This window comes from Phaenicophaeus curvirostris, chromosome 8 (assembly GCF_032191515.1).
Source record: "Phaenicophaeus curvirostris isolate KB17595 chromosome 8, BPBGC_Pcur_1.0, whole genome shotgun sequence".
Lineage (NCBI taxonomy): Eukaryota > Metazoa > Chordata > Aves > Cuculiformes > Cuculidae > Phaenicophaeus > Phaenicophaeus curvirostris.
The window spans coordinates 32460986-32488804 of record NC_091399.1 but is presented as its reverse complement, the minus strand read 5'-3'; the positions used below and the strand labels follow the sequence as shown (position 1 = coordinate 32488804).

The 27819-nt window shown below is 42.2% G+C and overlaps 2 protein-coding genes across 5 annotated transcripts in view; one reads left to right on the top strand and one right to left on the bottom strand.

The window, feature by feature from the left end:
* Positions 1–16628, top strand: part of NRDC (nardilysin convertase) — a 30869-nt gene extending 14241 nt beyond the window's left edge. Inside the window, exons 12-31 of the mRNA XM_069863108.1 lie at positions 301–421; positions 500–558; positions 1151–1205; positions 3622–3726; positions 3985–4108; positions 4691–4777; positions 5368–5487; positions 6193–6244; positions 8419–8569; positions 9677–9804; positions 10154–10316; positions 11712–11743; positions 12031–12169; positions 12602–12649; positions 13004–13056; positions 13647–13730; positions 14886–14976; positions 15225–15341; positions 15573–15662; positions 15903–16628. Of these exons, the coding sequence (XP_069719209.1) occupies positions 301–421; positions 500–558; positions 1151–1205; positions 3622–3726; positions 3985–4108; positions 4691–4777; positions 5368–5487; positions 6193–6244; positions 8419–8569; positions 9677–9804; positions 10154–10316; positions 11712–11743; positions 12031–12169; positions 12602–12649; positions 13004–13056; positions 13647–13730; positions 14886–14976; positions 15225–15341; positions 15573–15662; positions 15903–16100 (2017 nt within the window). The 3' untranslated portion in view covers positions 16101–16628. The remainder of the gene's footprint in view (positions 1–300; positions 422–499; positions 559–1150; positions 1206–3621; positions 3727–3984; positions 4109–4690; positions 4778–5367; positions 5488–6192; positions 6245–8418; positions 8570–9676; positions 9805–10153; positions 10317–11711; positions 11744–12030; positions 12170–12601; positions 12650–13003; positions 13057–13646; positions 13731–14885; positions 14977–15224; positions 15342–15572; positions 15663–15902) is intronic.
* Positions 16629–16907: 279 nt separating this feature from the next.
* The window catches only part of OSBPL9 (oxysterol binding protein like 9), a 185899-nt gene continuing 174987 nt past the window's right edge, over positions 16908–27819 (bottom strand). For all 4 annotated transcript variants that reach the window (XM_069863117.1, XM_069863114.1, XM_069863115.1 and 1 more), the window contains 15 exons: positions 27673–27766; positions 27020–27121; positions 24681–24840; positions 23899–24011; positions 23515–23633; positions 22068–22153; positions 21647–21821; positions 20023–20107; positions 19655–19765; positions 19241–19304; positions 18994–19134; positions 18758–18836; positions 18336–18427; positions 17772–17907; positions 16908–17672 (listed from right to left, as the gene is read on the bottom strand). In XM_069863117.1, the coding sequence (XP_069719218.1) occupies positions 17598–17672; positions 17772–17907; positions 18336–18427; positions 18758–18836; positions 18994–19134; positions 19241–19304; positions 19655–19765; positions 20023–20107; positions 21647–21821; positions 22068–22153; positions 23515–23633; positions 23899–24011; positions 24681–24840; positions 27020–27121; positions 27673–27766 (1632 nt within the window). In that variant the 3' untranslated portion in view covers positions 16908–17597. The remainder of the gene's footprint in view (positions 17673–17771; positions 17908–18335; positions 18428–18757; positions 18837–18993; positions 19135–19240; positions 19305–19654; positions 19766–20022; positions 20108–21646; positions 21822–22067; positions 22154–23514; positions 23634–23898; positions 24012–24680; positions 24841–27019; positions 27122–27672; positions 27767–27819) is intronic.

The window sequence follows — 27819 nt, the reverse complement described above, 5'->3', positions numbered from 1 at the left end:
TTTGTAGTGATATTCTTTAAATTGGTGATAGACCCAAGTAAGAAATAAGTGGGTTTTGATCTGAGCCATGGATCAGCAGAACCTGTGACTGATCATTGAGAAATCTCCAAAAGGTAACTTAGATTTTTCACTGTTTTTCTTAAATTCTGTATGCTGACATTCACATTTTGTTGGAAAAAGCTTTGTGTAAACTGTGAATGGCTCAAAAGCCATTGAAGTTAAGCTATGATATACTAATTGTGGCTATGCTCAAATAAAGATGAAATGAGTAATTCATAAGTACCTTTAACTCTTCTGTAGATTTTGGGCTCTTGCATTATATGGAGGAAATGACGAGACAGGATTTGAACAGAACTCCACTTACTCCATCTTCAGCATTTCTGTGACTTTGACTGATGAAGGTTACAAGCACTTCTACGAGGTATGTTTTACTGCAACTTGATTTCCTTACTGTTTTCCTAATGTCTGGAAAAATGAATCTGTTTCTTTCTGTATGCAGGTGGCCCATGTTGTATTTCAGTACGTGAAGATGCTGCAGCAAACAGGGCCAGATAAAAGGCAAGTGTTTGCCAGTACATCAGATATTTGCAAGATTGTCCTTCTCCATTAGCCTTTTATTTGTAGTGTTTGGACTTTTTTGTGCAGTTACAAGAGCAGAAACAATGCATCAGTAATAAAGCTTATCTGGGTGGAAATGTATCAGTTTAAAAAAGTTTTAAAATTAATTTGCTAAATGTTTATGCTTGTTTCTTGGTGCTTTTAGTTTGATTTATCGTGATGTGATTTCTAATTTTAATAAGCTGAACTAGGGTAGATGTTAGTGCAGTTTTGTGTTTATTTAAATAAATTTGTTGGAAGTCAGGCCTGTGGTGTTCTGGTGTTAGCCATTACATTGATTTGGTAGCAGATTTTGGTTCTTTGTAGTTAAGTCTTGCTCTTCAGAAAATAGCAGGCTTTCTGCATATTGAGAAATGTCCTTTTCGGTGGAAGGGAAGTGGGTGGAATACTGTCTTCTGTGTCTTGCACCTGAATGAATCACTGAACTCAGCCTTAATGCTTTTCCTAGAAATCTGATTTTATTCGGTTTCTTAATAAATGTTGTGGAATAATGAAGGAAGACAACTTCTATTCTCTCTTCCCTCCTTTACAGAATATGGGAAGAAATCCAGAAGATTGAAGCTAATGAATTTCACTACCAGGAACAGGTACTCATGCACTGTTTTCTGTTTATATAGATAAACTATAAAAAGGATTTCTTTTAAATTTTGCAACACATTTTCAAAGTTCTGTTCAACCAGAAACACTTCATGAGACTGTATTTTGCTTGAAAAAAAAAAAGTATTCTAGGCAGAGAAATATTATGACATTTTCCTTAACAGAATGAAATGTTACTTTTTTCATTCTTTACCTAGTAGGTAGGCTCTTTTAGGCCCTTGGGTGTGAAATTCTGTACCCATTAGTAGTGCTCTGCAAATTGTTTGGGGCATTTCAGTATTTTAGACTAATATAATTTTTTAAGCTATTCTGGCACTGCTGAATTCTGATTTCTGGGCATAGAGAAGCAGCGTGGTGTGAGAGGCGCCTGGCCTTACAAAGGCTGGGTGCTAATGACCCCTCTGTCTGCTGTGACAGCATCACACCCTTAAATGTGGGCTTGTCTCAAGTCTCCTTGGCTTACTGAAATAGCAGATAGCAAAAATCTTACTGATTTTATTGAAGGTAAAGAAGGGAACACAATGTAGATAATGTGAGAAGCCTCACTTCATTGACTTTGTTACTTTCACTACATTTAGCCGTATTCTGTTTCTTATTCGGTAACTTGGATTTTTGAGTGGCGCTAAAATTGCCTTTTGGGAAAACAGATCCATGTACCTACATATATAGCTTGAAAGCATCGCTGAAGTTTAGTCCCTTAAGGCACACAGGTGCAGAAGAAGAGGGGGGGGAAGAAATATTGAAAGGGGAGTTTTTTTCTTTTCAGATGCTCCAAGTATTTTCAGACACTTCTAAGACCTGCCAGTCTGCCATGAGCGTCAGCGTGTTAGAAATGTCATTTTTAGTAAATCTTTACATGTGTAGCTCTGCCTTCGAAATAGCATATGGAGGATATTGAGTGTCTGAAGTGGCCTTTGAGTAACAGAAGTGGTATTTGCAAGTGATAGAGACCGCAAGGGCTGCTGCTGACAACACCTAGTGATAGGTAAGAGTGGTGGGTTTCTTTGATAGGAACAAGTTTACACTGATTCACGAGTGTATTTTTTTTAAATGTCATGTACTGGGTTTTTTTAGTAGAATACAACTTTAATTTATTAGTAAAGTTCAACTACTACAAAATTAAAACAGGCTGTCTTCTCCTAATGAAAACTTTTCCCAGAACAGTGGAGAACTAAAAGTCTCTGAAGGATGGCTCTCTAGTATATTAGACATAGCAGGAAGGAATATCTATTGCCCCACGTCAGTTTTAAGATTCTGTCTAGTTATTGCCAACAGAGGTTGTACAGTTTAAAGTCTGACTTTTTCATCAAAGGGAAGCTGTTTAGTCCTGAAAGGTTCTTATTCATCATCTTGGTTCTGGTTAGTATTCCCAGGTAGAACGTTATGTTTCCCAAACTGTTACTGCTGTGTCCTTCCCAGTATCAAGCTAGGTGGTGAAAGAAAACAGCCGAGTTTACGCTAGGGAAATACCCAGTGTCCTGCCTTTTTGGCCAGTTGATTTGAGTGATCATTAAGAGGTTACTGATAGTGCAGGGATTTAACTCAAAGCAAGGAACAGGGACTTGTAAGTGCTTTTGTGACAGAGTTGTGCCTCTTAGGAACAGATGAACGACTTAGTCGTGGCAGCCCACTCTTTAGGCTCCTTGGCCATCATAAAGGATAATGGTTATAGAGGCAGGGTTTGAGGTAAGCACTTATGTGCTCTAAGAGAGGTTTGATGTTTCCTCAGCAGTACAGTGTCTTAAGAAATTCTTGGTCGCGTTTTCCACTACATTTATAAGACACGATATGTGAAACGCCTCAGTTCAGGCAAACTGTGGTCTGCATGTGGACCCAGAACCTTTACAGTGTGATGCTGGCTGGTTCAAATGAACCCAAAATTCGTTCTTCAGCAAGAAGCTCTCCACTAGCAGTCTTCCACTGTTAAAAGGCAATCTATACTTTCACGTCCGATTAGGAGAATATCTTCCTACTCAAACTGTACATCATGGCACAGAGCTGGGGAAAGGAGCAGAATCAGTTACTCATGGAGTAACAGCAGTTCCTTGGTTTGCTATTTCCATCTCCCAGATAGCTTTAAATCTTGAATTGCAGGATTCTGCTTGTATTCCCTGGAGGCAAGAAATGCGTTCTACTGTGTCTTCAACTGAGTAGGTTTAATGACTGTAAACTGCATGCTCAAAGTTTATTCTAGAAAGATGATGTGTCTGATATTTCAGGATCCTCAGAGGAGTCTTGAGCATTAGAAATGGTTATGAAATATATTTAGGTTAATAACTGAAACTAAATGCCATAACAAGCAGAGCATGCGAGTCATGCTCAACATACCTGACCAGTCAAGCTTTTCTCAGAATACAAAATTTCTTATTATGTGAAAAATAGCTTTATTTATTTATTTACTTACAGACAGATCCGGTTGACTATGTGGAAAGCCTTTGTGAGAACATGCAGATGTTTCAGAAGGAGGATTTTCTGACAGGAGACCAGCTCTTGTTTGAATACAAGCCTGAGGTAAATATTCTTTGAACTCTGATTACGTGTTTTGATGTAAGGAAAACATGGGCATACTGTATAATATAGGCATTTATAATTAGAACTAATACAGGCATAGGTTTTGTATTAATTGAAACGCTCTTTATATTCAGAAAGCTAATCTACTTTTTTTATAAGCTTATGTCTTGTTCTTCCTGTGTTCAGACTGAGAAGTCTTTCCTGGGTCAGGCAGAGACTGGGTTGCATTTAAACTGAAGTGTTGTCTTGACCTTGTAGATCATTGCAGATGCCCTTAACCAGCTCACTCCTCAGAGAGCCAACCTCGTTCTGCTGTCTGCTGCCAATGAAGGCCAGTGTCATCTAAGAGAGAGGTGGTTTGGAACGCAGTACAGTGTGGAAGGTAAAACAATGGTAGAAAGAATGTCTAATTCATGTAATGGAGATATTAAAAGGGTGACAACACAAAATGCAACCACAGGGAAGTAGGGAAATGAATCTTCAATGCTAAGTTGACTTCATCACTAGTTAAATACTCAGCTACTCAGTAAACTGTTCTTTGTTTGGTATCAATTGATTCCCACTCCCTGGTTTACAATTGTTTTAGCAGGCAGGAATCCCAGAGAGCCCTCTGCTTGGCTGCCTTTCAGGTCCTTAACAAAGAAAAGAACACAAACAATGAAGGATGAGGCATGTTGGTAGCTGGGCTACTCACACAGACAGGCTTGATTTACTTCCTAATAGGAACTGCTTCTGTCTGCACCAGGAGAGTTTGTAGGAAGGGATTTAGAAAGAGTCATGATGAACCAGGTGATACTAAGGAATTCCTGTTGTACTGCAAACCTTCATGGAGATCACTGAAAGATCTCTGATGTAGGAAAATAGGAAAGAGCTCTAGAGAAAACAGCTCTATAGGAGACTGGTCTAGAAAATAGGATAGCATTCTCTTCCTGTTGAACTGAACACATTTCATATTTTTTAATAGATATTGACAAGTTCTGGAGTGATTTATGGGCCAGTGACTTTGAGTTAAATCAGGATTTACACCTTCCAGAAGAAAACAAATACATAGGTAAGGCATCTGAGCATGAGTGAAATCTTCCCCCAGTAATTTATTTGAGAATTTTCTGTAATTTAGAAACAATCTTATTTTCCATCTGCACATTAGCCTATTTGTGAAAACTAAAGATAGGGAATTTCACCTGTATTTTATTTTATGTTCTTGTATTTATAAGAACTGAGCTTTCCTGAGGTGTAAACTCATAGGTCATATTGCCATAACCAAGCAGGCCTCACATGGTCTGTGAGAGTCAACACAGAGCTCCAGACACCCTAGAAGAGCAATTTTATTTACTTAATCCTGATGGTTTTGAAAGCATCTAAATACTGTCTGGCTTTGTTGTCAAAACCAGATGACATTAAAACCATAACTTTTACGCTGGATGGAAGGCAACACCACTGTTGCTGTACTACTCCTGAGCCGCTGTTCTGGCGTGGAACTGAAAAATAAATGTACTTTGGGTCCAGGAAAGCATTATCACATATAATTTAGCAAACTGGGGGGGAAATGTTGATAATTTTGAAGACATTCATGCATGGAGCCTGGCTGTGCCTGTAAAACCCACTAACTTCTGGGTTTGATTTGTTTTCTCTTTTTGTTAGCCACCGACTTTGCTTTGAAAGTTGCTGACTGCCCGGAGACAGAATATCCAGTCAAAACACTAAGCACAGAACAAGGCTGTCTCTGGTACAAGAAGGATGATAAATTCAAAATCCCCAAAGGTAAAGGCCTTAGGGCTTTCTGAGTAATAGGAAGGCCTTGTTTTTACCAGCTGGAAGTTATTTAAAGGCAAATAAGCCATGATAGTGTTAACTATTAAAACTCTGTATTTACTGTCAGCTCTTCCACAGTCCTTTTGATGTGTTTATTAGCTACAATAAAAGCGAAGCAGGGAAACTACCTTGCAACAAAGAAAAAGTGGAGTTGCTGATATACTGACTTCTGATTGTCTGACTCTGGGTAGAATTTGGCAGACAGAATATGATACTGAGTCGAGGGCTTGAAAATGAAGGAAGACATGAAAGAGATTATAGTCTGCTCTACAGAAAGAGAAAAATGTAGCCTGGATCTGAAACAAACGTGGAAGATGTGTTGCTGCTTTCAAGCAGAATGTCACAAGTTTTAGTGTCTGTTAAACAGATGTTTTGTGGAGTTCTATTTTTATTTACATTGGTCACATTGTGTCAGTTTTCTGCAAAGCACAGCTTTGTGTCTTCTATTTGGTATTTTTAAAGGAAACTTTTGTAGTGAAAAAGAGAAGGCATTTGATGATGACATAATATAAGCAAAAATAAATTCTTATAGCTGAATGACTGTTCTGTTATACTCCAGTTGTGAGTAAAGAATAAGCCAATGGAAATATATTTGACTTTAGAAAATTATTGCTTTTTATGCAATTGTTCATTTAAGTTTTTCTTTCCCCCCAGGTTATGTTCGTTTCCATCTGATCTCTCCTTTGATACAGCAATCTGCAGTGAAGTAAGGGTTACATTGTCTGTACTTATCTTGCAGAGCGACTGAGTTCCCATCCCTACTGAAAAAGGATGAACAGAGATTAACTTTAAACCAGAATAGAATAAGAGTTCTTTCTCATGTTCTTAGAGTTTCCTCATGGTTTTATCTGTAAAAGTTGTTCTGCAGCAGGCCTTTATGGTAGCAAACAGATGTGTAGGAATTTCATGGTGTGTTCTTGCCCTCTGCAAGTTTTGGAAAAATGAATTTAACAGCAGTGGTGCACATACCAGGAGAGAGTGCTTAGAGAAGGAGCTGGTCCTGAAAGCAGCAGTCATAGTCATGCCCTGAGACAGCAACTTGGGAGCCTGTGGGAGCAGGTGAAGAGGCTGCTGGCAGCGTTTAGAAACCAGCTGTCGTTAGACAGCTCCGCACATTGTACTTCTGACAGTCCTAGGCTGGCATTGCCGTTTGTAACCAATTTCATAGAATCATAGAATTACTAGGTTGGAAAACAGCTCTAAGATCATCGAGTACAACCATTCCTATCAAACACTAATCCATGTCTGCGAGCACCTCACCCACTCATCTTTTAAATACTTCCAGGGAAGGTGATTCAACCACCTCCCTGGGCAGCCTCTGCCAGTGCCCAATGACCCTTTCCGTGAAAAATTTTTTTCTGATGTCCAGCCTGAACCTCCCCTGGCGGAGCTTGAGGCCATTCCCTCTTGTCCTGTCCCCTGTCACCTGGGAGAAGAGGCCAGCTCCCTCCTCTCTACAACCTCCTTTCAGGCAGTTGTAGAGAACAATGAAGTCTCCCCTCAGCCTCCTCTTCTCCAGGCTAAACACCCCCAGCTCTCTCAGCCGCTCCTCATAAGGCCTGTTCTCCAGCCCCTTCACCAGCTTCATAGAATCATAGAATCATAGAATAACCAGGTTGGAAGAAACCCACCGGATCATCGAGTCCAACCATTCCTATCAAACACTAAACCATGCCCCTTAGCACCTCGTCCACCGTGCCTTAAACACCTCCAGGGAAGGTGACTCAACCATCTCCCTGGGCAGCCTGCTCCAGTGCCCAGTGACCCTTTCCGTGAAAAATTTTTTCCTAATGTCCAGCCTAAATCTCCCCTGGCGGAGCTTGAGGCCATTCCCTCTTGTCCTGTCCCCTGTCACTTGGGAGAAGAGGCCAGCACCCTCCTCTCCACAACATCCTTTCAGGCAGTTGTAGAGAGCAATGAGGTCTCCCCTCAGCCTCCTCTTCTCCAGGCTAAACAACCCCAGCTCTCTCAGTCGCTCCTCATAAGACCTGCTCTCCAGCCCCCTCACCAGCTTTGTTGCTCTTCTCTGGACTCGCTCCAGAGCCTCAACATCCTTCTTGTGGTGAGGGGCCCAGAACTGAACACAGGATTCGAGGAGCGGTCTCACCAGTGCCGAGTCCAGAGGGAGAATAACCTCCCTGGACCTGCTGGTCACACCGTTTCTGATACAAGCCAAGATGCCATTGGCCTTCTTGGCCACCTGGGCACACTGCTGGCTCATGTTCAGTTGGCTAAATTTCATAGAGGTTTTATCATAACCAAGCTGAGACCTGTACAAGTAATGTTTCAGGGCTTTGTAAATCTGTTTTCATCAAGGCTTTGTTAGCTTAAACTTTGAATTGAAATCCAGGCAATACCAAAAATCTGATAGCACGGACTGCAATGTCCATGTTGTGTAGCCTGGCTTGCTATAGCTTCTTATTTTTTTTTTTTTTAGCTTGGTAGGTAAATAATCATCTCATTATTCAACTCCGCAGCACAACTGAGTCTGTCTCTCCCCGTTGCTTTATACAAAGTGTGATGATCTCATTTTCCATTATGATTCGATGTTTTTGAGCTTTAGCATGGTGCAGCATGCATTCCTACCTTGAGGAAATCTCAAATAATGTGAGGCTGCTATCTTATTCGCTGCAAAGAATAATTTAATGTTAAAGTAATTGCTAAGTAGTGTCATGTGCTTTCTAAACAAAGGGAAACTTGCATTCTGTATTTCCAGGTTTGTTGAAAATTTCTTTTAAAATCTCATTTTACTCAAGTGTTCATCTCTATTGGAGAACTTTTTGTGTACACCATCAGACTCATTGGGCTTGATTTTACCTTTCTTTTATTCCTTCCATTTTTTTTCTTTCTTTTTAACCCTCTGCCCTCTTCTCCACCCAGCATAGTTTTGTTTGATACATTTGTAAACATCCTTGCCCACAATCTTGGTGAACCAGCTTATGAAGCAGACGTTGCTCAGTTGGAATACAAGCTAGTAGCCGGAGAGCATGGCTTAGTCATTCGAGTGAAAGGATTCAATCATAAACTACCTGTAAGTAGTGCTGATCTTCTAAATACTTCTATGCATAGCGCTTTTCAGTGCGTGTGCTGTTTGTCATAGCAGCTGGAGCCAAGCCGGCTGGAGCTTTGCATGTTTAGATGGGATATCTTAAACTGGAGAAATTGTGTCTCTGTTCAGATACAGGATAATGCAGCAAATGGTTTTTCATGTGCTTATGTGTATAAAGACATAGTTTTATTCACTTAAGTAACCTCAAATTACTGACCTTAGGCTGACTTAAGAGACATTTTCCTTTAATTAATAACTGTGTCTCCATTAAGACTTCAACAGGTTTTCCTTTAAAAAGAACTATGAGTCTGCCATGTTCCTTTGGTTTGATGGAGCCTCTCCAGCCATTAGCCAAGGCTATTTGCACACCACATGGAGAAGCATATCTGAAAATAGGCTTTGTTTACAGTTTGACTTTGGAGGTACAGCCTCTGAAAATGCTCATTCTGGCTGCAGTTTCCCTTTGCTGTGTTGCTGAGAGTTTGAGGATTGAGGGATCCCTGTTCCCGTTCTCTGAACGCTGGCTGTGTAAGGCAGGGCAAGCACAAACACAGAGGATGTAGTGACTGAAGAGGAGAGAGAACTCTCAGGCTTCCTCAGACTTTAACAAGACCGTCAGTTGCCTGTCAGGCTTATTGTTGTGAAGTTTAAAATTAAAAGCCAGAGGTGCAAATAGCATGGTCTGAATAATCTTTTTCAGTCATCAGTGTTGCTCTGTTGGGATGTCATTGTGATGGTCAACTGTAAAAGGAAAAACTGGAATATCTAATACAGAAATGTTGGAGTTACGGGCTAGGATTGTTTCAGTAGAATGTGGAAACTCCATTGATCTGGGCTAATAAGCTGATTTTGCTCCCTTTCTAAAAATGCAGCCCTTCTGAAACTGTAGTTTGGTGTAGAATTGTCTAGTGAAGAACATCGAACAGAATTGCACAATGTGCTTTAGTAACCCTGCACCTCTCGTGTTGACCAAACAATGATAATTTTTTAATTATTATTATATAGGATTAAATTTAATTTGGTTCTTTAAAGAAAACAAACCAAAACACAATATGACCCCCTCCTGACTTCAAACTGTTCTCCCTGCAGCTTCTGTTTCAGCTCATCATTGATTACTTGTCTGACTTCAGCTTTACTCCAGCAGTTTTTGAAATGATAACAGAACAGCTGAAGAAAACGTACTTCAACATCCTCATCAAACCCGAGACTCTGTCCAAGTGAGTTCTAGGGGAGGGCAAGAAGTGGCTGCAGAGGCAGTGTTGCGGTTGAGCTGAAGGGCTCGGGAATTGCTGCTCTGTGCTTGTAGAGGCTCGTTCCAGGCTTGGCTCTGGCTTAGAGAGCTCAAGCAGCTCTGCAGCCAGCAGGTCAGACACGTGGGTCAGATTGGACATGCAAGTCGTGGCTGTTGAAGCCAACAGCAGGTGTTGAGGGGGGCAGGATGAGCCCAGAGCAGTGGCCCTGGGGACCCTCTTCCTGTCCCCAGTATGATCCTGAGTTGGAAATGGGACCTCTTAAATTAAACAGCTCTTGATGGCCTGTGGTTTTGTTTTCCTTCTTGCATTGCAGGGATGTGCGTCTCCTGATTTTAGAACACGGCAGGTGGTCCATGATAGATAGATACCAGACGCTGATGAACGGCCTTTCCATTGAGTCTCTTTCGTCCTTTGTTAAGGCTTTCAAATCCCAGCTCTTTGTAGAAGGTCTCGTACAAGGAAACTTCACAAGCAGAGTAAGTACCACTTCAGCAGCTGCCATGAGCTCCAAATGGTTCTTAAAATGTGCTTGAACAGAGTCGCCACAACTCCAGCCCCAGCTGCCAGCTGACTGCCTCTTCTGTACTGGCAGAGTGGAGGCTCCCTGGCCGAGGGCAGTTTCACCTCTAACAGTTCACGAGTGCTTGTCTGGATAAGCACTGGGGACACCGTAGCTGCCAGTTCAAACAGAAGTTGCCAGGGATTTGGATTTAAACTGCAGAGGGGGGGAAACTGTGGTAGAAATGTGCCTGTAACCCATTGCCCTGCTGCCATGGGGTTTTATATCATTTTTTGTATTGATGTATTTGAGACTGAGAAATTTCCACAGTGGTGCCACAGGTGGAGGCTTCCCTCCAAGTACATTTATCCTGGAAATGTGCTCGCCAGCGTGGTTTGATCAAACCTCGCTGAGGCCACTCACCTTTAGTCTTGTTAAGCACCTGCAGTGTTCATTGAAGACTTCCACCATGGGGCAAGGTCACACATAGTTCTGTGAGGTTTTTGAAAACAGGGTTGTACTGGGGCTTTGCTCCATGTGCCCAGTGTCATTGAGCGCCTGCGTGTGGATGGGAGAGAAACCTTCTGCAATTACAGTTTGTGCCAAGAAGTTTGTCTTAGCTGATGGTGTTTGTCCTCAAACTTTGTGAAGCCACCTAAAGAAAACACGCTAGCGTCCCAAAGGACGTCAGATTGTTTTCATATCAGCTGTCCCCTCCTGAGCTGTGGAACAGGAGGAGGTCTGAGAATCTGATCAGGGTTTGTGAAGAATCTTCATTCAGAATGCATTGGTTGCTGCAGCTTCTGCTGAACTGAGCTCCTGTCACAGCCTGGCACGTGCAACCTTGTAACTCTTACATCAGTTTTTAGTTTCTCTTACTTCCTCCTGCTTCTTCCACTTAAGCCTAAGAGTCTCCTTCCTAGAGCTCCAGCTTCAGAGAATCAAGAGAATTAAGATTGCAAAAGGCCTCTAAGGCCACCCAGGCCACTTGCCAGCCCAATGCCACTGTGCCTACTGAACCACGTCCTGAAGTGCCACATCTGCACACTGAGGGGCCTTTACCTCCACCTGTGTCCAGCCTTTGCTGGTGTGATGGCCGATGCTGTTTCTCTGGTTTCTGCCTTCTCCTTCTGGAGAAGTTACAGTGCGAGAAGCTGCCTGGAGCCTGTTGTGCTCGGCAGCGCGGTGGGTGCAGAGGCACTTGGAGGGACTTGGGAGCAGGCGAGGGGGCCCAGACACAGGTGGTGCAACAGAGCTCAGCTGTTCTTTGCTTAGGGGGTCACTTTCTCAAAGCACTGCACTGGGGGGTGTGGTGGGGGGTTAAGGAATAGTTCTTTTCTAAACAAAGCTTAGTTTGTGCTTTCTCTCCTAGGAAGCAAAGGATTTTCTGAATTACGTTGTTCAGTGAGTATCTCTTGACTCTTGCACTGCTCATTATGTGGAAACCGTAATCAAGTTAAGATTCTGTTCTGAAGGAAGAGGTCAGCGTGGGAGCGATGCAGAAATTCCCTTCTCCCCTCCTGGCTCCAGCAGTGCTGGTGTCTGTGGGAGGTGACCGTTCATCATCGCACTTTGAGTGCACGTTCTGGTTTGGGAAGGGGAAAATAATGCCAGGCCAAGTGCGTGAATGTCTGTCTGTTTGGCTGAGATGTGAGTGGTGGTTGACACTCGGCTGTCTGTGCTCCCCTCAGAAAGCTCCAGTTTGCTCCCCTGGTCCATCCCTGCCCTGTTCAGTTCCGAGTGGTGGATTTGCCAAACGCGCATCTGCTCTGTAAGGTGAAAACTCTCAACAAAGGTGATGCCAACTCTGAAGTGACCGTGTATTACCAGGTAAGGCACTAGCTTTGTGTACTGGCCTGTTCCCTCTGGTAGCTGCTGCGCTGTGCGTCTGTCACGGTCCTGAGAGCAGCACTGAAACCTTGTGTGAGCCCTCGCCCTGGGCGCGAGGGGCCAAACCTGGGGGCCCCTGACAGTGACATCTTTCCCTCCCAACTTGTGCTGGTAGCTGGGTCTGTTCCACACTGATTTCCTGGTGTCCTCACCCCCGATCTCCTGATCCTGGGCTGACCCCTCCCCCTTTCTCCTGAAGGCCAAGTTGAGGCCCTTGTGGAAAACAAACCCTTCCCTTTCCATCCGTTCGTGCTGTGAACTGTACTTCAGTGCTGCACTGCGGGCTGAGGCGTGTGCCACAACCGTCACCTTGGGCTGAAGAATAGTGTTTAACTCCATGAAATCACCCTAAATTCTTCACCTTCTTTCCAGTCAGGTGCCAGGAGCTTAAGGGAATACACCCTTATGGAGCTGCTTGTGGTAAGTCAGCGTTTGAGTCTCCCAAGTCATTAAAGTGTCTTCTGCGAAAGCAGTGCTTGAAGCCAAGATAAGGCCAGGGGGTGACTTACGAAGGGGACGGATTGTCTCTGTTCACTTTGTGAGCTTGTGGGTGTCAGACAGGATTCCCCAGGCACTGCGGGGAGGGATGGTACGGAAGGCTGTTCTCTTAGCTAGAGACCCAGAAAACTGAGACGTCTCTTAATTCAGTGGGTGTAGTTGAAAGGCAGCTCTTCTGTTGTTCTGTCATGCTCTAAGCACGTGTCTTCGGGGAGTCCAAGGGGAGCCTGCAGAGCAGCATCACTTCTGCTCTAACGCCTCTCTGCTCCGTTTCAGATGCACATGGAAGAGCCTTGCTTTGACTTCCTGAGAACCAAGCAGACCCTCGGGTGAGTTCATTGTGGAGCTTGGCCCCTGTGCTCCTGTTTTGCTGTTCTCTAGTGTTTTTACTCTGGAAACACATCCTGCAGTTATTTTTAGTGGAAACAGCAGCACATCGCAACCAAGAGCAGCCACTGATACAAGCTGCAGTCAAGTTACTTTTAAGAATTGCTTCTGTTACCAGTGTGCTGACTGAGAGTTATTCAGCATGAAGTTGTTCCTTCCACTTTCCTACAGCAGCTCCCCCTTCCCAGGGTTGTTTTCACAGTGGCTCTGTGGTGCCTGGCACCTCCCTCCGAGGTGCCCTTTCGCCTGGGGAAACCGGAGCAGGCTTTTCACAGCTCCAGGTCTGTTGCTGTTGGAATTAGCTTGCAGGAGCACAAACCCTGCTGAGCTTAAAAGGATTTCCTAAAACAGAGAAAACACTGAAGTGCAGCAATGCAGGAAATAAAGGAAATAAGACTACTTAGGATTTATATCTGAGGTTTTTGTTTGAGTACCATCACTACTTTAACTGGTAGCCTGTCCTGGAAATGAAAATTCATTTGTGCTTGTGGAATGACTGTTGTTTTCCCCCTTCCCCCCTTTTTCTTTTTAGCTACCACGTGTACCCTACCTGCAGGAATACTTCTGGGATTCTTGGCTTCTCAGTCACAGTGGCAACTCAAGCAACTAAATACAAGTAAGCGCTCTGTGGTTAATGTTCATGGGATCATTAAGGTTGGAAAAGACCTCCAAGATCACCGAGTCCAACTGTCAGCCCGACACCACTATTCCTATTAAACCGTGTCCTGAAGTTTGTCACCTCCCAGCTGTGGGAGTCACCTTTGAGCTGCCAGCACCCCTTTCTGGTGCTGTGGGCAGAGGCTCAGGCAGGGGCCCTGGCTGCTGCGGGTCAGCGGTGCACGAGGAGCTGTCTCGTGGTTCTGCCAGCCTGGGATTCAAGGAACCAGCTGGCTGTTCCTCTCTGTCCTTGGCTGTGTGACGGAGCCTTGGCAGTGGCAGCTGTTGCTGCTGTTGTCTGGATAAGGACTGCAGCACAGGGAATTCATGGTAAATGGCTTTAGAAAAGTCACACTTAACATTGGAGGCAGTGGGCCTTGCATGAGTTCAGGCACTGAACAGCCGAGCTCCTCTGGATACAGGGAAGTATCAAACTCACTGTGACCATGTTTATGTGGCGTATTTTATGTAAGGGGGTATTTACACAGCCTCCAGCTGAAGAATGACTACCCAGTTTCACTTAATCGCCTACTTGTTCTGTTAGATCAGCTCACAGCTGCCTTCCGTTTGCTTTGGCTTCAGCTTTTCCCTGCACCTGCTCCCATGTAAGAGTTCGCACCTGTTTCAGGCCATGCAGGGGTTTATCCTACTGCAGAGTTTCATAAACGCCCGAGGGATCAGCAATAGGGTCATCCTGGCCTCAGCTTGTGATGCTGCTGACAGTTGCAACATAGTGACTGAAAAACAACAGCTAAATAAAGCAATAGCCTTAAGCTGCTTAGAACTGCAGCAGTGCGGGCTTGAACAGGGACAAGTAATCCAAGGACTAAGGCAAATATCCCACTGCCCTTTTGGAGAGATTCTGCCAGGAGAGCTAAATCTCTTGCCCAGTAAATCTGGGGAGGGAGGCTGGTCGGGTTCTGTTTCGGCAGATGGAACAACGTTGGGGTGTGGTTCAAACCCAAAGGGGGGCATGAACAACATGCGACTTGTGAAAAATAACAGCGAGCCTGTCCCAAACCTCCCCAGGCACTCGAGTGCTGTTCTGCCCCTTCCCCCTCAGTACTGTTTTTTTTCTTTTTCCTGCCTGATTTGGTATTTAACTCTCTTTTAGTTCTGAATTGGTCGACAAGAAAATAGAGGAGTTTCTTTCTTGCTTTGAAGAGAAAATCAAGCTTTTAACTGAAGATGCTTTCAACACCCAGGTAAGTCTTGATCTTGAAACAATCCTCCCTGAACTGCTAAAAGAGCTTGAACTGGAGGAGCCGGTTCCCCCTCTCTGCTGTCCCATCCTACCTCTAAGTCCTCCTGCAGGCATTCTCTAAACTTTCCTTCCCTGGCCATTTACAGCCGTGAACTACCTTGTTAATGTAATGTGGGTTTTGTTTCAACTTCGGTGACTGTGATGGTAAATTTAAGGTCATTTTATACCTTTTCTTTTTTTCAAATGTAGGTTACAGCTTTGATAAAACTTAAGGAATGTGAAGACTCCCATCTTGGAGAAGAGGTAGACAGGAACTGGAATGAAGTTGTGACACAGCAGTATCTCTTTGACAGGCTTGCCCGGGAGGTTGGTGCCTTCTTGTTGTTAAGCGATGCCAAATGGAATGCTTGAATGTTGCTTTTTTGCAACAGTTTTAAATGCAAAACATTTATGCTACGAGTAACAGGTTCTAAACTTGCATGCTGTGTGAAAAAGATTCTTTATTCCATGGGTTACAGTCGGTAAAGAAACCATTGTTGTTGTTACTGAATCACTTGACTCACCGTGGTGGTACTTAGACCTCGCTCTGGCTTTCAGATTGAAGCGCTGAAGTCCATTACAAAATCAGACCTGGGCAGCTGGTTCCAAGCTCACAGAAGCAACATGAGGAAAGTCCTCAGCATACATGTGAGTGTGTGTCAGCTTCTGGAATGCCAAACCTCGGCACGGCCTGGGGAGCTGAGCTGCCATCGCACTGTTCAGGGGGTGGGGGATCCACACTGCTACTCCTCCGCATTTCTCATTATTATTGTTGCTTGAATTGCGTGTAAATACCTGTACTGAAGTGTCAGGGCAGGTGAACACCGAAGGAGATCTGAATGGCAGAAGCTTAGAGCCACATTTCTTTTTTTACTAACGTTTTTCCAGGTGGTTGGATATGGAAAACACGAAGGGGATGCGGAGCTCACAGCTGTCTCACAAGTACAGAACTCTTCATCTGGTGAAATACCTCATCTTATTTTCTTGCCCCACTCGTCTTTGATGACTGATGTTGTTTCCATCAAGGACATCAAAGTGTACACATCAACTCTGAATGTTCTCCCTTACCATAAAATATTAAAATAAAGGCGACGTCGTGCCCCGCCGTGCCGTGTGATACAGGTGCTTTCTGCAACACGAACATCACAAACCTATTTTTATCATTACAAACCTATTTTTTCGGGCTGTAGTGCTAGCTAGGATGGAGATGTCCATTTGGATAGTGAGGAAGGTTTCAGCCAGCCCTTCTCAGCCATCTCCCAAGGTCATTAAGAGTAGGCCCAGCATGCGCTTGTAGCTGGGTGAAGGGAGTGGTTACCCTCCATGAGGAAGATGCCACGTTCTCCCCTCTGGCTGCCTGAAGACCGGGGCTGCACCTTTTCCTTCAGAGCATCTCGTCCATCGTTCCGGCAGTGCCGCAGCCCTTGCTTAACAGCAGTTACAGCTGCTCCGAGGAAGCATTCTGCACTTCTCCTGGAGGAGCTAGAGGGGTGGAAGGGGAGAAAAGCCTCCAGCTTCACCCTCTCACCCTGTTTTTAGTTTTTCTGTATGTGCAAAACCAACACAATTGAGATGAAATCAAATAAAAGCCAGATTGAACTGTGAAAAGGAAAATAGTTTGATCGCTCCGTCTAGCTGCTTACTTACTCAGCCATTATTTAACTTCAAGCAAAAGCACAGAAATGCAGAGACTCCCCCAGGCGCTGGTGCACTCGTTGAGAGGCAAGGCTGGACCTAGAGTCCAAAAAATTCTGCTGTGGGTGCTGCAAATTCTGCTCCTTTTGCGGTTCGTGAACTGCTTCAAGAAGCAAATTTAGCTGCAAGGATGCCGGGGGAAAAGAAAAAAAGATACTAATAATACTTTTCACATAACACAATCGATCAGGACTCGGCTGAAAGAACAGTCTGCTGCAAAGGTTTATTACGAAATAAATAAAAAGTCCTTAAGAGAAGTTTGAAAAATCTATTTTATGAAGCTTTCAGATGCATCGAGTAGAATTACCCATGGTTACATTTTAATCTCAAAATAACAAAGTTATTTTGGGCAAGACACTGAAATGCCAAAAGAGTTGATTATCATACAGGTGGAAGATAACATTTACGTAGCGGTTTCTAACAAATTGTCCCGTCAAAGGAATCCTCCTATTTACACATTGCAATCATTAGCTAGATTTAAATGATGTCTTGCATTTTGTTTCTTGCCTTTTAAATATGTAGGACCCAGGAATATTAGCAACTGATACCAATGCCGTGACCTTCCCAGTGGTTACACAAAGCGTGTCTGCCCCCCGACCCAGGCTCTCCCTGCTTTAGAAGCCCTGGTCACGGCTACCGCGGCCGCAGCCAACTCCGCTGCTGGCACAGCCGGCCCTGTAACTTACTGCACAGCCAAGATGTTTCTGGTTTCGTTTAACTGCTTATCTGCATCAGTAAGTCCAGTATCCCTGAGATAGGAACCACTGTAGCTGGAGGGGGCGGGTTCTCCCACCTGTACGCGCACGTGATCGCTGCTGACTCTATCTTGGTATCGGATGTAAACTTCGCTAAGCCAAGGCTTGAATGTTGTCTGGTTCTACAGCCCCCTTAATGTTTACTGGCAGCAAGGCGTTTCAGCAGCGGCTCGTCATAAACCCAGCATTCTCCATCTTCATGGAATAACTAGAAAAAAGGGAATAATCAGATGTGAGCTTTTTATGACTCAGCTGGAAAGGAACAAATGCGACGGGTTAGAAGGCATTTACACTGAATAAAGCTCACCCTTGTTTCCCATGAGGTCTCATTCTCTTTTCTGGCTCTGGCTTCAGCTCTCTGTCTTTCTTCAAGCGCGTGCTTTGCAGCTGTGGCTGCATCGATGTCTCTAATCTTTAAGTTGTAGGTTACATCTTTCCATAAGCTTAAAAAAGAATTTGAATGGAGACCACTTTATAGAAGCAAAGTGCTACAAGGTTGTAGAAACTTATATTACTGGCTATCAGTCATCAATATTTATTGGAATTAAGGCAGGTTTCACTTATTGAAAGGGCAGAAACCCCCATGTAGGTTAAACCACGAGCACACTGTTGCCAGAACTGAGGAGGCTGTAGGGAAGCTCTCTGGGCCTCCCTGGTACGTTTGGTTCTCGGGAGGACGCGACCAAGTCTCCTCTTCCCAATTAAAGCCCCAGCCTGCTTGTACCTCGGTTCTGCCCTACAGCAAAGGCTAATGAGAAGCACAGTTCATCCACACAGTGAACACGTTAAGGACACCAGCAGGATGACTGTGCTGCAAATGGGGGTACAGCTAAAGATATCCCTAATTTTCCTGTTTAACTGAAGTTCTTACCAGCGAGACTCAAAGTCGTCTTGGTCCTCCAGTTTTCTTACCTTCTTCTTAATTGTAGGCATTTTCTTGGTATCTATAAAGACAGCATTCTCCTAGAGAGGCAGATTTAAAAAAAAAAAAAAAAAAAAGAAAACAGTTCTTTATCTAGAATGAAAACGTCTGTGCCCTCACCCTCTACATGCTGCCTGCCAGGAAATACATGACAAACGTCCTCCTCTAGATTCTGTTCTTGCTGTACAAATCAAGTCACCTTGAAGGTAAATCAACAAAGTAAATTCAAGACTTTCATCCTAAATTCAGCATTTGTGTCATCTCTGGGCAGTTCCCAACTACTAATGTTTATTTAAAAAACAAAGCCAAAATAAATTTTTAAGCACAATCTTCCATTTCTCAAGAAAAGGAAAAGAAAAAAGCTGCTTTACCCCTGTTGTGTACTTGGCATACATGACACCATTCCACTCTCCTTCAATTGAGCAGAAGGGTTTCTTGTCATTAGGAGAACTAAACAGAAAGAAAGAGTCATTTCTCAGTTGCATTACAGTAACTGGAAGACCCTACAGCTTCCAAACATTACCCGGGTTGCTGTACAGGCTGATTTATCCCAGCCCTTAAACTGCTTCTCACCATACAGAAAAGATGAGAAAAGAAATCTGCTTACAAAATTTCAGCTGTAATTCTGTGCTTCTTTCCTCCATAAAATGGTTTTGTGTGGAAGACGATGGAAGCGTTATAACCTGTCTTCGAGCAATTAATACTGCATTCTCCACCAAGTTCTATCCATGGCACAGTGAGAATAGACCTGCAATTATAAATATATGTATATATTTATAACCTTTTAACTGTTGGATATAACGAAATAATACAGGGCATTAAGATAGAAAATACCAAATAGAGCATCTACTTGCCTTCCGTAACCATTAGGGAAGGTCAAGATATAGTGTTCATCATAATCGAGGCATGTGACGCACCCTGTCGAAGAAAAATAAAAATAGATTTTAAAAGCCTCCAGCAAAACCTCTACGAAACTTCTCATAATGATCTCCTGAAACAATTCACTACAAACAGGTACCGTAAAATGGAAAGTTGAAGAGTTTTATTTAGGAGAATGCTGAGCTTCTAGAGAGGGCAGGGAGAGTCATGTTTATGTGAAAAACTGGGCCCCAAATGATTTCTGCACAGAAAGTGGAATCACTGACTCCTAGATGCATAAGCTCAAATTACATAAAATTGAACATTCCTAATGTATAACAGGATGACTGCAAAAATTCCTGTTGCAGAATGTACCTTTATCTTCTATTGCTGGACAGACGCACACATACCTTGCCCTATGTTATGAACCCCAATAGACATTCCTAAGAATTTTGACTTGGTCCATATGTGAGCATTGAACTGTATCCGCTTGTTAAAACACTCCGCGTAAAATGCTGAAACTGAAGAAAAACGTATTAGAAAAAGCAGCACAAGACATCAATGCTATTGTTTCCACATCCATTTATCAGGAAATACCTCAAAGTGCCTTATATGCTCGTGTGGCAACAGAAATTTGTTTCTCACAAATAGTTTTGAGAGAAAACTTTCAGCTTTAAATTTTGGAGAGAAAACGTAAATCCAAGATTCAAACCAGGAGCCGACTCTGCTGTTGCTCCTACCCAGGTGTCATCTTTATCAGTGAAGTTCATCAACTTACTTGGAGGATGATGAGAGACCTGCTCTGCCACGAACGTCACACAGCTCTTACTGACCCACGGTACTGGTCCTTCTGAAACTGGCTCCTGCGTGACAACAAAGAGGGTTCTCATCACCAACAGTGTTTACAGAACAGCAGAGAGGGACTGTACGCTTCCAAGGGGAGTTGATTTCTCATTTAAATGCTTCAAAAAATGTACTGCAGTGATTTTAACATGTTTTTCAGCTTGCTAATTTGTTGGGCATAAATTCTTACTCCTGAAACAATAATGCTTTCTAAAAACACGCAGAGTCTACGTTCTTATTTTCAAGTATGAACATATTTGGGGAGATGCCCCAAAATACAACAGTTAAACTGCAAGAGTCATGTATAAACCCAATTATGAAGTAATATTTAAATCCACCTAATTTCTTATTAACTAATAATAATTTCTTATTAACTAATAAGAAATTTCTTATTAACTAATAAGATACGTGTGGCAGAAATAGTTTTCACTTTTGCTTTTGAGAAAGCCTGATATGGCTATTAATAATGATCAGATCATGTGTCTCAAAACCATAAAACAACGTTCATTTCTTTTGGCAAAGCATGAAAAGTGTAATTCATACTTGGAAGCAATGGAAGCACAAATACAATATCATCTTTATGCCAGTCAGCAGACAGACATCCAAACATTCGCCTCAGAAACAAGAGAAAGATTTGAGCAAACTACTTGGGAAGCAGGGAGAAGGAAATTAAATGGAGAAAAATGCAGGGCACATATCTAACCAATCCCATGTTTAGCTACGCTACACTGGGGATATATGAAGTACCTCACATCACTTCCCACATCATCATTTGCAACTTCTCAAGTTGAGAAGCCTAAATAAGGTGTTAAAAAAAAAAGAAAAAGAAAAAAAACAACAAACAAAAAAACCTCCACATCACAGGCTGCACAGGAAGTGCTACAGCTTTTCTCTAGAACTGCGCTGCATTGACTATGGCTGACGTGCATAAACCTGATTAATCTCAGTTTCACTGAGGCTTGGGCACATAAGAGAAAAGGTCCTACGCCAGCAGATGATTTCAGGTTACGAGTGGCTGTTACTGTGTCCTTCACTTCACTGACGTACTCCAGCAGAGCACAAGTGGAAGAGCAGTGACCGGACACAGATGTGCAACTAAAATATTATCCAAGCTCAGATTCCAAATTTGAGACATCTACAAAAATACTGGGGAATGACAATTGAATATACTGGAGAAAATGTACTGCTTTCTAAGTTGTGAGTGAGGGAAAGAAACCCCACAGTTAAAAATACAATGGTTTAGAGAAATGATTAGAAAAAAAAAAATCAGAACTTTGGAAAGAAAGGAATTCGTACTCAGTGCTAGGAAACAGTTCAGGAAAAAGAGAACATTTTCAACATTCGAAATAGTTCTTAAAAAGCTATGTTTATTATGCGAGATATTTTAAACCTCTGTTCAAAGAGAAAGATGAAGGGGGAGGGAATTAGTTGAGCAATTGCCATAGTCAATTACGCTACTTAACCAGAGCACAAGCCATTTCAGCCAGTAAATTAATAAAGCTTTGGGAATTACCCACATGCATTCTAGGTGCCAAAAAAACATACCACAAGAAACTAACCATATCGTCTTCACCTTCAGTGCCTGGTAATACCCAGTGACATCGGAAGATCTCACCCAAAATGGGATTGTAAGGCTTTTTAGCAACTGACCCTTTTCTTCCTGCATGGAAAGCTGAGAGGTACCATTTAACCACTTGAACCATTCGTTCCTTTGGATCCTTCTGGTCACTGATGCTATACAGGCCAAAAGAGAGAAAAGGAGGACAAGCAAAATGAAATACAAGCAGGTACCTCAAACACAGGAAAGTTTTTGTGGATGTTTCATTGTTTTACAACTAGAAGTTAGACTACTTTGACTATTTTCAAGTTTAGATCAAACCCCAAGCAATATTCTTCAAAACTACCTTACTTCCGGCAGCCCACAAGGACCAGAAACAATACCAGAACAAGTTAATGCTCTACTTTAAAAAAATCAAATACCTGACAAATAAGTCCGGATGTGCAAAAAAGTCAGCATACATTTCCAACAGTGATCTTCTTTCCAGGATAAATGTTGGAAGAACCACCTGAGTGAAGAAAACCAATTCTTACAGACCAAGATACTTTAACATCCTGCGCAAAAGCACTCCACACACTAACTGTAAATAGTGGACAAAGCACCCAAGACTTCATGTACCTGTAAGGTGACTGCGTTCTCAAACTTACCAATGAGCTGTGACATAAGCAAGTCAGTTAACATCTTCTACAAACCCAACGATCTACGGCGAACAGCCACTTGTCTTATGTTCCCACTTACAGCATATGCAACTACATGGCTGAGCTTATCAAAAGCTGTTCTTAATTACAGCAACACTGATTATTTCATTTCATCTATATGTTCACTGTCAATTTTTAGTTATAGTCAAAATCTTATGCCACATAGTTAGATCTTCTTACATGCCTCTTTATCAAGATGAAGGTTAATCTCTTCCCTGCCACTTTAATTTTGCATTTGCAGGTTCAGAGCAGTACAGACCACTGCTGAAAGCAGTGTTGATTGCTGTAGTTGACTTTGAAGTGATGCACACAAGACACATGCTCATGATGCTTCTTGGCAGCTTAACCTGAGATCAGTAGTTTTCAGCTCTTGGAGGAGTTCCCAAAACAGACAAAGTTTGGATCAATTCCTATTCAGAACTGTTGGAAACCTGCTGTAGTTTACTTATGAGTGGCAGGCTATTTACCCAGAAAGGTTTTAAGTTTATCTTTTATCATTCATTGTGAGTTCCAGACTGGACAGTTAGTCATCCACTTAAGGAAACTAATGATAGGACTGATCTCTCCTACTCTTTTTCAAGTGAGAATTACTTGCTCAAGTATAACCAAGCTGCCTAGAAAGATCAACACCTTCAGAATACTGTTCATTCAGCCTTAAAAGATACATATACACATTCATGAAAAATCCAACTATCTACTTGCCAGACCTACATGTAGCATTTCAAAATACACAAGCAGCTTACTCAACAAAATCCCAATTAAGCAAAGCATTTCACTATATGCTTAATTCCCCTTTTAATTGTATTTATGTCTTATTGAATGTCACTATGCGCTGTGGTCTTGTGGGAAGCTAAAGAGAAGAGAAACATTACAACTGCATACAGCATTCTGCTTGCCCTAGCTTTGCAGGCACTGCAAGAATCAAGTTCAGCTTGATTCCATAGCAATCTATTTTCCCAACAGATTTTAACAGTTGGATATATTTATTGTGCATTCATTTTCCCTCTCCAAATAATAACTCCAAGTAAAAAACCACCACACTACAGAGAATGCAGCTTAACTAGCTCTTAGAACAAATATACACTTAAATTACTTTAACATCTAAATGATTTACACAGAATTCAGAGTTTACTCTCCCTTCCCCCGCCTCCCCATGAATAAACAAGTTTACCTTTGTTAGATCCATTCCTAATCTAACTTGTGACAATAGATGCATAATAACACTCTTATGTTCTTCCACGGATTCTCCTTCCCCATCATCATCTCGATCATCAGGAGGATCGAAGAGATCTAGAAACACCAAATTGCTTTTGTTTTTCTCTAAACATTCAAAGACAGACTGTATTTAATTAGCATATATAGTAGCTGTCAAAAAGGTCTTATTTACAAAACTAAGGTTTTTAAATCCCATAATTCAACTATGTTCCATTAGTAAAGAAACAGTAGACAAACCATTTTCCACAAGTACCTTGTCATATATATATATCACATATATACTTAACACACAGATTAACAATCATGAGCTCCTTGATGAAAGTTCATTCAATCCACTTACCAGCATCATTTGTCCCATTAGATATGGAAGAATTGAGGGACTCTGTGGTATCTGGACGTTTCAGACTACTTCCTGTGCTGCTTCGAGTCAGGACTGCAGCAGACCCTGAAGAGCTAAAGAAGAGTAATAAATTCTCACAGCTCACAATGAACCAATCCATACCAAATTATTATAATTTGATATAAACAGAGAATGAGTTTACTGGTAGACATTAATATATGTGCTGCATGCTAATTCATAGAAAACTTAAAACTGACAGTAGCTGACCAAACAGGAAAGCCTGCAGTCTAAGATAATAATGCCTGAAGGCATAAACCAGCTAGCTAAATCCTCTTTGAAACGTTCAGCATCTCTCAAAATTAACTGATTCATAAAAAAGGAGATTAAACAGAGCGCTTAGGGAAAGGCATTCAACTTCAAAAAATGTCTTTTAGTAAATGTGACAGGGAATTGGCTGTTTACCAAAGGCTGCACCAAACACATCATAGTCTCAGATTATACTACTGAGCTGGTGGCTTCTCCAGTTCAGTTTATGTTAAGAGTGTTGTAACACACATGCCTGATGGAATGGGAAGGAGCAGAGGAGGAAACTGCATCTCCACAAGATGACTGTGCTGGGGAAAGGAGTAATCTTGTTCTGCTACACAGTGTGGGTTTTTTTGCTGCACTTGCCTTTTAAAATTTTTTTTAAGCTAATGTGGCTTATTTAGTTTAACTAACTTCTATAAGCAGACAGGCCATGCCCTTGTAGATAAGAAATGTATTCAGCACACGCTACTTACTCCATGCATCGCTTTGGGGAAGAACTGCTCTGATAGAATTCATCAGCATCATAGAATTCATCCTCACTGCTTGAGTAAGAAAAATCTGGGACGGTATTTGGAGACAGGTTGACATGGCTTGGAGATGTGAGACTGCTGCTAGGTGCTGACTGCCCACTTCCTATGGAGTATTAAAAATTACAGATTTAATAAAAACAAATGAGTTTAAAATCCATCAGTTCTAACTTATGAATAAGATTGTTCAAAATCAATGAAGACCAACATGAATTCAGAAGGTATACTTTACAACGTAGGAATTGATCATTAGTCAGGCTCATATTTAATTTCATTTAGCAGATAACAAAAGCAAGGTCCTATGGTAAAGCAAGAACACAGAACAGTAAAGTATGTGTCTTCTCTAAAGCTATCAAAAGCAAAACCACAATATTGAAGACTTGTATTGATTCATAGAAAGATTCACGATGGAAGGGACCCCTGGCAGTCATCTGGTCCAACTCCCCACTTGAGGCCCCAACAAATTCCAAGTTATATCAGTCTGTTCAAGACCACATCTAGACAGGTTTTAAGTATCTCCCAAGATTCCATAATCTTTCTGGGGAGAACCTATTTCAAAGCCGGATCAGCATCGATTTGGAATTTTGCTTCTTACAGCTTGTGTTGATTGGGTCATCCTTTTGCTGTGCATTTCCAAGAGGAGCCCAGTTCTATCTTCTTTATACCCTCCCAACAGCTGGCAAAAGGCAACAGTAACATCCCTTTTTAGCTTGATTTTCCTAAGGCTCAGCAAACTCAGTTCTGTCAGCCTCTCTAAGTTACTTTGTAGGCCCTTAGCTTCCTAATCTCCGCGGTCCACGTCTTTATAGTGTGGAACCCAAAACTATACATAGTACTCAAGATGTTGACTCACCGATCCCAAGCAGACCTTTTCTCTTATTACAGAATACCTATCACTTCTCTTAATCTACTCTTTACACTCTCACTAATACAGCCTGGCATGCAGCAAAGCCTTCATCACCAGAAGGCACGCTGCTGACTCGTGTTCCACTTGTTGCTTACCAGTACCCTCCTCTTCCACCACGCTGCGGCATGCCCACTGTAGGTGGGTGGAGGACTTTGCATTTGCCTTTATCAAACTTCCCGAGGTCCCCGTCAGTCCCCTTCCCCAGCTGGACACCACCTCCCTTCATGGCAGCCCTGTCCTATTGAGTGTTCTCCTCAATTTGGCAAGGTCTATGTGTCTACGTTATCCAAGATGTTAAGCGGCACTGGACCCAGTATCAGTCCCTGAGAAACACCAGTAATCACTCACTTGGTTGCCATTTGAACCTCACACAGCTGATCATAAGCCTTGGGCCTGACAGTCCAACCAGTTGCTGCTCAGCTTGCATTCTACTTACTTTATATTTGTGACTAGATCTAAAGAATATGGTTTCTAAATTGGATTATAGGAATTCCGTTTCATCACGGACTTGTAGGTTTTAAAGTCATAGCAATAAAAGCAAATGAAGTTCACACCCACACAGACCTTTTGTGGAAGTCGCAACAGAGGTTACTAAGCAAGCTTAAGTATTTAAATAAACAATAAACTAACTAGATAATGTGATGCATAGAGTAAGACTCAAAAGAAAAGAAAAAAAAGGAATTTCTGGTAGGAGAAAAAGCCAGGAGGGGTTATCCTTCATTTTTCAGATTGGGGCAAATACTGCTTAAGACTTGTGTTAGTTTTGTGGGAAGGAAGGGTAGCGATAAAGTATCAGCAAAGTCATTTACACATAAGCTTAGAAAAAAAAAACTGTGAGGGAACTGAGAGCTTTAGCATGACTGGACAATATCATCACCACAACTGATTGGGAAGTAGCAGTCAGCAGAGGCAGATCGATAAAAGAGTAAATAGCTACGATTTTAGAAAAAAACTTAAAAATATAATGGGAATTGTAAACAGCTAGTTACAGCAACTTCATATATACTGTAGCAACTTTTGCTTCAAAGCTTCTATTGTAGTTTTTAAAAGCTCGATGAATGCTATTATTTAAGGGGTAGAGGAGGGAGTCAATGGATTCAAAAAACCAAAGGCCACACACTATATAATAACTGCAAAGCTCTTTTCCGATTACTGCAAGTTGCAACAACGGAGACAAGAAAGCAAGCTGGTAATACTCCTGTGTATACACAGGGGGCAGAAAGAGCAAAATAATTACCTTAACACAACACTGAAATGTGTGTTGATTAAAACTAAGATGTAGGCCAATATAATGTAATCTTAGTAGCTACTTATGTTAGGTTACAGACAGTATGTGTTCAGGTTTTGTTTCTTTTACTTCAGTTACACAGAACCCTACCTGTACTATTTGGTGTTGGAGTCTGATTTCCAAGCGATGCTACCACAGGTCCCACTGGCAAAGACGAAGGTCGCTGCTCGGACTTGCACAACTGAGCAGGTTCTAGAGAATATTTTGATATGTTAAATACCAAAGTCACATTTAAATGAGAATTATACTTCTGTTGGGAAGGAGATTCCATGTTATTTCACCTCACTTTCAAATATTAAATCCTTCTATATAAAAGCCATTCAGACAGAAAAACATGTTTCTGTCATTGTTATTCAGCTCTTTTTATTAATAACCAAAGATGGCATTTAAAAAATGCAGTTATTTAGCTAGAAAGCATTTCTCTTTTCTGAAAATCGTAGTTTCATTTATTTTAAGAAAGTGTACTAGAAATGTAAGCTGGTGACTTAGAGCAAGTAAAATATACCAGCATATCCACAAAGCCAAAGGCAGATTCATCTATTGGTTGAGGAAGCTCCGCGCCTCCCATTCCTTTCCCATCCTTTGCACCACTGTGCTGAGGGTGCAGCACTAGGCACAGCGTGCAACTATACTGCACGAGACACAGCAGTGATCCACCGTTATGCAGCCCCTCCACGTGGATTGCAATTGCATCCTGTTCTGCTCGTGCATATTTCTACTGAGGTTCTTTCTGCACACCGTACCTGGAGGTATAACCGCTTGGGAAGGCATCGTGCTGATCACTGACTGTTCCAAAGGACTGGGCTGATACACTGCGTCAACTGGGTTTATAGTGCTCTGAGACAAAAGAAAGAAAAGCGCATTTCTTCTCAATTTAAAATAAGTAAATA